Here is a 9,980-nt window from a genome sequence, read left to right as displayed (position 1 = left end):
GAAAGAAAGAGCCTTTCACATAGGGCCCACTTGTGGTTTTATTTTTAAATCACAGCCAACATGACTATCTGTGGTATCTTCTGTGATACAAGCCCTTCCTTCAGAAAACATTAATTGTAGTGCATTTTAAAGATCTTTTCAAAATCAGGGGCAAAAATCAACATGCACTTGGGAGAATTTCTGCTGGCTTGCAGAGCAACTGCAGTACAACCAGGTAATAAATGGATGATGTACGTGGGTATGATGCCTTGAAGTGGCTACCTGAAAACAGAGGCTAGACAAAATAACACAATAAAAGTAGGTTATTTGAAGGGCCTTCAAAGGTACACCTTGGGAGTGCAAAGCCCACAAGGAGCTCCACCCAAGATGGACACTGGGTCACAGGTTCTTCATACTTTTGTAAGTTTGGTCCATTTGCACACCAGGGTTAATTCTCCAATTATAATTTCAGGCAATGATGTCATTACGCCAAGTTTGCCTGTCCTCTCAAAGGCTTTTAGTTTGCACATTTTGGGGCCTGGGACAATCAAGGTGTCCTCGAAGTGCAAACCTAGAGAGGGTTTGTTATGTCTGCCTAGCACGAGAGAACAGTAGTTAACAGGCTACGCGGAACTTCAGAGTTACACACTAGGCAGTACAGGATTTAAAAAATATAAAAGTTAAAACCTAAGGCATCAGGTACCTTCCAGCACTCTTTAGTGTGTAAAGAAATCTTGCAAGAAAATTCAGTGAAGATACCAGTGTAGTGCATAATGTGGTAATCACTGCAAAATCTTCGATTTGATACAAGTTGCCCTTCATTCCTTCAGAGTGGAACTGTGTCGACTTCAACCCTTCTCCCCACTCTCAAATCCCCTAACTCTTTTGAGCCTAGTTTCAGGTTGCAATTCAAGCGGTTCTGTTAACCTCTGTACACAAGCCCTCTGTATGATTCTGCATCTTGTTACACTGAGCAATTTTACTGTATTGTTGGCATGTGCTTTCTAATTACAGTGGATCTTGTTTCCTGTGTATGATGAACAATGTAGTAACAAAGTAGTTTCAACTAATCACATAATTACTGGGCAGTTTTGAAGTAGCTGCCTGGCATTTTGCATGTACTAATAATTTTTCTGCACTATGTGCTTGCTGGAAAATAGCAAAAATAGCACAGCTTAGCACTGAGCATTTTTAGCTACTGTAGCAAAACTCTGGATGTGCCTTTGTTCACACAGCTTGCATTTGGAAAATATAAAAGAAATAATTTCTCCCTTTAAAACAATTGAAAATAAATGGCAAATACTAACAGTTATGATTAAAAATCCCTTTATTGTGCCTGAAATCCTAGAAATGCACATATATGTATTGATTAAGTTTTGTGAATGAAGGATTGCACAAACTCATTAACCAAAGTACTATTAGCAGTGTTCCAGGCAGATGTTGTCTTTCTTTTTCACACAGCACCCCTATAACTGACACATGGAACAGCAGTGATTACAGTATGAGATTATGTGATATTGGTGTGTTTGTACTTTCAAAACTTTTTCAGACACTTGTGGGTCCAAAGCATCATCCTGAGGCAGCAGTTCCGAGAGCTAGTCGGGTTTTGTTCATCGACATCTTTGTGAGATGTGAGAAAGGAAATGGCTCAAGAGGAGTAGTTTTAAATAATATAACAGTTCCCAGATCATCAGGCTATCAGCCATGTGGATGCTTGATTGAAAGAAACTATGAAAACACTAAAATTTAAAATGCAAGTGGGAAATTGGACATTTTTAAAATACACCTGTCAGGCACTTGAAAATCCATCAGGTATCATTCTGGAATGATGCTAAGCTCTCAAAATGCCAGCTTACTTTGCAAGATGACTTAAGAAGACTATCAAAAGGTGAGGAGAAATCTAGGCACAGAGCTGCTAACAGCTATGATTTGGTAATCAGCATCACAGAACTGCAGTAAATGGCAAAATTACCTCTATTTTCTTCCTGTTCAGAATTAGAGTATATAAACGGAATATTGCTCAGGAGAACAGAAAGTCATGATGTTTATTTTTGGCTTAAAAAACCAAAGCAGTAAACTTCAATGTCTTAGCTAAAGGGATGTTTGTGTCTGTTACCAGAGCTCACTTTGTTATGGCAGGAACTGAAATGTCTTTCACAGCTCTAGGACAAGAAGATAGCAGTCCTCTATAGGAAACTTCAGAAAAACTGGAATTTTTTTTTGTAAAAAACTACCTGGCAGCTGGTAGGTGCTAACAGTTCATTGGAGCAATAGGTAATGGAAAAAAGTCCTATGTTAAGTCTTTACAAATACTTTCTGATGTGATGAGTATGGATGGCATGATGTACAACAAATTTCTCCTCTTATTAGTTCCTATTTTAAGATTCAGCATTACTGAACGCATTGTTAAATTTCTCTAAGAGGCTTGGGAAAAAAATTTCCTCATATTACTGACTTCCATCTCAGGGGCATAAAAGTCTTATAGACACAGGAATAATTCAAAGGCTGGCTATTCAAATTTGTGACTGTAAGTAATGAAGTCAAGACAGAAAAGTTGGAATCTGGCTTCTGGCTGCAAAGGCTTGTCGTGGATAAATCAGTCATTCTGCATCTGGCTGACTGTTAACAAGAAGGAGGCCTTGCCTTCATTGTTAGTAGCCCAGCCTCAGTTCAAGTTTCCCCTCCTTCCTTCCTATTGGCTTGTCATTAGAACAAGACTGATGTAAATACAAAACAAAGAAGAAAAACCAGTTCTGCTTTTTCTTCTGTCTGCAGCCAAATAGTATGTATGTAAACAGTGTTTATAAACAGAAGGTACCATTCACAAGTGCTGAAGTGCTACCTTCCTTGCTAGAGTCACTCAGCAGCTGCTACAGTCTTGTTCCCTCAAAAGAAATTTCATAGTCCAGTTGACTACATCAACAAACTGCAGAATTTTGGGCTCAGTTATCAGATCTGGGAATTCAATGAAGACATCAGAAGCTGTGGGGTTTGTACATGAGGTAGCAAAAAATTATAGAAATATACATACGTTTTAATGACTACAAGATTGTTGTTTTGAAGCTTGCCAACATTTGTGACTAATATGAATCTTTTAAAATAAGGCTTCTGAATATTCCTTTCATTTAAATGAACTCTGTAATTGCCTTCAACCCTTTTGCTATTTTCAAGTCTCATACATCCATGCAGCACTGCAACTGAATTGCCACACTTCTTCAACCATGATGTCTTTGTACCTTGGAGAGAGAAAAAAGTATTAAAACCAGACTTTAATGATGCAACCCATTTTTATGATAAAGTTTATGAAACAATTTTAATGAATCTCTGCTGGCCTGATATGCAGAATCACAACATTAAGTTAAACTTGTGCATATTGTTTTTCTGTTTCATTAAGAAAATGTGCCATTGTGATCAATGTATGACACGACACTGTCTGACTGACCAACAATATATATTTTCTAGACTAAAAATACACTAACTCTATGCAGGACATATTTATGAAAACATTTACATCAAAATTATTTCTCCCTTTGGGTCACATTTTGCTAAATCAATATAGCAAACATTACAGTCATTGATATAGGATTTGTAGTTTCATATTTTCAAAATCTGTACGAACACTTCCTTGTTTCAATTTCTGAAACATATCTACCACACCTCTCAATTCTGCTGGCACCAGAAATGTGTCTAAATACACTGAAATTAAAAGACTAGAAATACCACAGATGATGTAAGAAGAGCAGAATGCTTTTACTTCAGACACCACAAAACAGTTAGTTGTAACAAAATGTTTAATTAACAGTGAGTGAGCATCAGCACTCAAGCAAGGGAATCCAACAGAAAATTGCATGTCAAAACAGAGAAATGGCCATCATTTCCTCTGAAACAAAAAAGTAAAGTTATTCTTGAGTGACACTCGGGGATAAGTCATACTTGTATAAAACAGAGATGGACTGGCAGTGTAGCTAATTGGGAAAAGATCAGGGCTTGACTTGGTTCAAGCTGCGAAAGTCAGCAGTAGGACACTGTTCCCTAAAATGGGGCCACATGCTGGAAAAGAAAATAGTGGTTATTGTCAAGAGGATAGTTATCAATTCCTACTGCATGGCAGGAGACAATCAGCTTAATTTGAAACAAAGGAAGTTTACATTAGGTGCTGAGAAAAATTCTGTAAGTATTAGAACCTAAAAATTACTGGAATAGCTCTTAGGAATTCCATTAATTTTCTCTTGCTGCGGAATGAAAGGAAGAAATCAGACAAAATACACATTTGATGTATATCACGCTGCTTCACTGGACAAGAGTGGACTAGTTAATTAGCTCCCAGATCTCTGGTGTCTTAACTCTACACATACCTGAATTTTCTTCCCACAGAGGACTCCAGTATAACCTGGACGACATGAGCACATGTTGGGCAATACACACTTGCCTCCAAACAGACACTTCTGGGTGCACACAGCTAAAACAAGAGAGGTACACATAAGGCTTTATTCATGAACAAATGAATAATTCATTGGTGAAGGAAAAGTGGGTGCCATCTCTATATACTTATTCTGTTTGCTTGTAGGAACCAAGACCTTGGAAGGCATTTTCACAGGGTAAGGACACTTAAAGGCCACATGGAGCCAACAGTGTTCTTATGTCTATCCCATCCCCCTTTTGCTTTGATGCAGATTTAACATGAGAACACACTGAGGGCATGAATGAGACTGAGCAAAGAACACGAGTAAGGTGTTTTTTAGCACACCTTGCTATTTCAAGCTATTGCAATGGCCTCTCAGCAGCATACAACACTGGAGCAGGCCAACACATACTGCCAGGGTCCCAGAGTGCCATCAGATCCTGGAAGGCTTCAGAAGGGGCAGAGCTATCTTTACTCTTTATCCTGCCTTTGACACAGATGTGGCTAAACTACATGCAAGGTGTAGGACTTCTCTGCACTGCATGTGGCTGAAGCACTCTGAACTGTGCTGAAGCAAGAGGTTACAGGTCACATCATTCTTACGTGTTTGACACTGAATTCCTTCCCACTGTGGAGGACAATGACAGGTACTCGGTCCAATACACTCCCCACCGTTCTCACATTCCTGAAGACAGATTGCTGCACAAACATCATCACAAAATATGGTTATATCCCAAGTGGTTACATTGAGTTTTTATTCAGATTTCAGGATGCCCACGAGAGGTTGTGCTTTTCATACTCAAGAGTCACATCATATTCATTCAAATATCTAAGGCCAACAGGATATTAAATAAGAAAGGCAACTAGAAACAAAAATCTCTACAACCAACCACAGTCAGAGGTTCTGCTGCATCACAGATTGCTACAAAAGCCTGAAATACTGAATTAAGACAGCAACATTAATGAGCTTTATCTTTTGCAAATTTACCTTCTAAAGCATACACCTTGGTGAGAGATCTTTTGTCTGTCATGCAACTGAATACCCAATGAATCAAGAATATTTGATCCAAAGTTACTTTCTATGACCCATTTGCCTGTACATTTGTCCCTGCTTATTAAGCCATGATCTAACCCACATTATTTTCATTCATTCATAGCTGACTATTTGATAATCAAATCTCTCTTCCACAGTGTCCAAGAATATCTCACCCCTGTAAATACTGGTAATATATTTTTTTTAAAAACAACCCCTTTCCAATAATTACAGAAAGTAATACAGGGGAATTTATTTTTCCTCCATGCCATTAGAGAGCTCATTGCCCACATCAATTCTCAAGCCTCGGGTGGGTACTATGACAGACACTAACACTTTAGCTATGGGATTTCTACCATCATGCTGATTTTCATGCACACTGTGCTTTTATCCATGCTGACACAATTTATTTATGCACCATCAATATCTTTATTAAGATACAATGTGACCCACAGATGTGCAACCATCACAGTACTATTTCTACCTGTCCCAAAGAGCTTGTACCCATTGCATATTTTATTCCCATCACCTCCAACTGTTTCCACAGTTTTCCAATATTTCACTGAACTTCTTTTTCTATTATATCTGGTTTTATGTCCTACAGCACAAATTGAATTTCTTTCACTTTTTTGACTCATCTCTTTGCAGAAATGCAGATGTTTTTATTTACACAAGAATCCAGAAAGAAACAAATAATAATTGCTATACAAGAATTTAACAGACATTTCGGTCTCATGATTTCGCCTAAGAACTGCATGGTATTAGTTCTCCATTCTAAATTTTGCTGCCAAGTTATAGATCACTATTTTTTCAATGTGAATAGATGTGTATATATTCTTAAGTTCTTTGGCACTAACTTTGTATTACTTGCATGGACAGAGTTGTCCTGAGTCACATACTACTTTTAAGGTATGGTTCTCCTGGTAACTACGAGGTACTTACGAGAGTTACATCTTTTTCCTCTCCATCCTGAAGGACAAGAGCAAATGTTTGGGCCTACACATCTTCCTCCGTTCATACACATTGGCTCACACACACCTTAAAATCAAAAAATCTGCTGTTTAATACATTTAACTGATTACAGAATAATTTATTGGTTATTTTTGGGTCACAGAAGATTTTAACGCTGGCTTACTTTTTTCACATCTTCTGCCTGTGTACCCATCAGGACAAGTACAGATATTATTTCTCATGCAGTGACCACCATTCTTACACGGAGGGCTGCAGACAGCTAAAAGATACAAACAGGAGGAAAAGGCTGTAGTTTGGACTTTGACTTAGTGATATACTTTTGGGAAACAAGAGAGCAACACTAAGATTCTGACAGTTTGTATGGACAATTCAGCACTATCAGGCCTGCCTTGTAAAAATCATACTACTGTGTTTTGGTGCAAACATCAATAGTAAAGGCAAAATCAGATAAAAAGGAGTCGAGGTTTGCAACTGTATGTGTACACAAGCAACCAGACTACACATTACATACAATGAAACTGGTTGAAAGCTGCATAAATGTTGAGTGGAATACAAGACTAATTTTGAGTCTTCATTCTCCTTGGACAGTTGTTGAATCAGCCATAAAATCTAAAAAATAATGTAATTTTTGTTTTGCACCACTTCTCAGGTACATGACTTGATTGTTAATTTTGTGTCATGATTTTTTCTCACAGATTTCCTCATAATAGCAATTAAGGAGTGGGGAGAAGAAAAAAAGAAAATATTACCATTCTGACAGTGGGCACCAAAGAATCCATGTGGACACAGGCAAACATCTGGCTTAGTACAGGAACCACCATTGAGACACACAGGATTACACATTGCTGCAGAAATAGGGTCAAGAAGAGTGGGAAGCACAACATCCAAATAAAGTCCATAAAATACATGTGTCTGTTTCAAGAACAGGAATTAAACACCTAAGATAACTGCAGGCAACATCATTCCCATAGAATCTTTACACCAAATTAAGGCATCAGTATAAGATTTCCCAGAGGTGCTGCTGGCAGCAGAAGTAACATGCAGAGACACAAGGGAGTGTGGAGGCCCTGCAGCAGAGAGCAGCTGCCCATTGCTGCCACCTGAGCCATGCAGTTCCAAATTTCAAGCTATGGGAGGTCCTATGGATGCTTTTCCAGGAACATGGAAGTTGCAGGGGTGTTACCTGTACTGCAGGTGGGTCCGTACCACCCAGGTTTACACTGGCAGACGTCTGGGGTGAGACATTCACCACCATTTTCACAGTGCCTGTTGCAAACCACTACCATCCGAGAAGTTGGGGAAAACCATCGGAGAAGGCAGGGGAGGAGACAGGGGGTGGGAGGACAAGAAAGAGATTACAAAGTATTCTTGATTTGTTTTCCAGTTCCTTCCCAAAAATTAACACTGGAAGTAACATACAATTCCACTAGTAGAAGAGGAATTGCTAAACAGAGTAATCTAGTCTCATACCCATAATAGCTAGCACCAGATGACAAAGGTAAGTAAAATGTTTTTCCATGCAATTATCCATGGTCTGGTTATATATAATGTTAAAAATCTAGAAATTTAGAAAAAAAAATTTCTAAACCAAATGGGAAATGCAATACTAAGAGACAAATGGACTGTGTTACATGATGCAAGAGCAGCTGCATGCACACAGTAACACGAGACTGACAAGCAAAGACATTAAAATATCACAGCTGGGGAAAACCATGAATCACTTCTTCAGGGAGACATCTCATTCTCTTTAGTACTGCTTCACAAAGAGCAGCTTTTTTTCTGTCAAAATTGAAACTAGAACAAGAAAACCTGAAAAAAAGTCCTGGGATTTGAGGAGGACAAACAAAGGACTTTCTGAATTCAGGGTTAATAATGCAATGGTACGTTCATGTGAACAATACATAAACAGCATGTATAAATTTGGATTCTCTGAAGGATACAAATTACCTGTATAAAATCTACCCAAAATTTGGAGTTGCCAAATTGCAGAATGTATGATTTGATATGTAAAAGACAATTTATGTGAGACAAAGAAATTCCAATCTTTCAGTTATGATCACAGCAAATTTTTCAATTTTCAGGCCAGGTAAAAGGAAAAAGACACCGTAATGTGGTTCTGAATTCAATTTTCCTGTATCCCAGTCTTTCTGACACACCATTCACTGACAACAACTTCTGAATGTACCCAAGTATCTAATCAATCTGAGCTAATAAAAGTTAAAAAGCTGCCAGGACATATGAAACATCTGCGTGTTTTTCTAAAGATGTTATCACATACAAAATGTACTCAATTTTTCCATGCCCATGAATCATAAAATATAAATTATTTGCACCTTTTATAATGCATTATGTTTTCAAAGTGATGTGCAGTTTCATGATGTTCAAAAAGCTCAAGTATGGGAACCTTCAAAGAGGCACAGGTATTATGTAATTTGCTAGCATAAGACCGAGGGGATAAAAAATCTGCTTTCTTGCTCCCGAAGAACAGGAAAAACGCCATTTGTTTTTCTCTTATGCTCTTTAGCTTACTTGTATCACATCTTGGTCCCACAAAACCATATGGGCAGGTGCAGAGATTTCTGGCCAAGCACGTCCCTCCATTTTGACACGGTGGTTTACAATGTGCTGCAGATATAGAATTATGTTGTTCAAGGAATCACCTCTAGAAAGACGCATGGGCTGGTTATGCTTTATAAAAAAGCAAATGTTAATATCTGACAGTGAGCAAAAAAATGGAAATAAAATAAGGAGATACATGCAATGCCTTTTGACAAGAGTAAGTAACAACAACCACTTCAATAGTACGGAGTCCCAACTGTGGTGGTCACCCTGAAGAAAAGAAAGCTGACACAATTTCCAGACAGTGCTTCCCACTCTTCAGGAGTGTTTAGCTTAGAGGCAACTACATTCACTGGTGAACTGCTCTGCTTACTGTGAAGGCTAAATTTAGGAATATCCAATCATAAGCAACATTTACAGTGTATATCAAGAAAACCCGGACATATACCAACATGTAACTCAAGAGTCCTGTTGCAGTGACAGTAAAATGAACACACCTTTTTGCTGGCAGAAGGAACAGACATAGGAGCTGTTCACAGCATCCTTTGGGTAGTTATGGATTTAAAAGCAAAAACTACTATATTTACCTTCCTCACAAGTGGAGCCACTGTATCCTGGTAAACACTCACAGACGTTGGGCTTAATGCACTTCCCATGGTTTTTGCAATCAGGTCTGCATAGAGCTGGCAAAAAAATCAACAGCACTCTGCAAGTTATTAATTTGTGCATATGAGTTACCAAAGGCAAAATTAACATGCCATACTCACCAGCCTGACAGTTATAACCAGCATAACCAGGCTTGCATTTACAAATATTGGGTGCCACACACTCCATATTTTTGCCACAAGGTTGTCTACATCTTGCTGAAAGGCAATGAAGAAGACAAAGAAAAGAATAAGGAAAATGAAAGTGGCATTTCAGCACAATGTGTCTTGCCTAACGTAGTGAACCAATTACAGAGAATCCATTGTGTCCCTGCCCATAAATGAGGAGTCTAAGACACATCAGAAAAGTATTTTTAAGTGCATCAATACA

At 38.3% G+C, this 9,980-nt stretch overlaps 1 protein-coding gene across 4 annotated transcripts in view; it reads right to left on the bottom strand.

Moving 5' to 3' along the window:
• Positions 1-1,308: 1,308 nt before the first annotated feature.
• VWDE (von Willebrand factor D and EGF domains) overlaps positions 1,309-9,980 on the bottom strand; it is a 31,940-nt gene continuing 23,268 nt past the window's right edge. The window contains exons 21-30 of one of the 4 annotated variants that reach the window (XM_042043624.1): positions 9,713-9,808; positions 9,533-9,628; positions 8,916-9,011; positions 7,570-7,665; positions 7,136-7,231; positions 6,550-6,645; positions 6,357-6,452; positions 4,985-5,080; positions 4,335-4,438; positions 1,309-3,215 (exon numbers count right to left, since the gene is read on the bottom strand). In XM_042043624.1, the coding sequence (XP_041899558.1) occupies positions 3,195-3,215; positions 4,335-4,438; positions 4,985-5,080; positions 6,357-6,452; positions 6,550-6,645; positions 7,136-7,231; positions 7,570-7,665; positions 8,916-9,011; positions 9,533-9,628; positions 9,713-9,808 (893 nt within the window). In that variant the 3' untranslated portion in view covers positions 1,309-3,194. Of the gene's footprint in view, positions 4,439-4,984; positions 5,081-6,356; positions 6,453-6,549; positions 6,646-7,135; positions 7,232-7,569; positions 7,666-8,915; positions 9,012-9,532; positions 9,809-9,980 lie in introns of all 4 variants that reach the window. The other 3 variants (XM_042043622.1, XM_042043621.1, XM_042043623.1) reach the window with 3 other exon arrangements.

This window comes from Corvus kubaryi, unplaced genomic scaffold (assembly GCF_017639235.1).
Source record: "Corvus kubaryi isolate FWS band 111438036 unplaced genomic scaffold, C.kubaryi_AGA036_p1.0 37398, whole genome shotgun sequence".
NCBI classification, from domain to species: Eukaryota; Metazoa; Chordata; class Aves; order Passeriformes; family Corvidae; genus Corvus; species Corvus kubaryi.
This window is presented reverse-complemented; position numbering and strand designations above follow the sequence as displayed.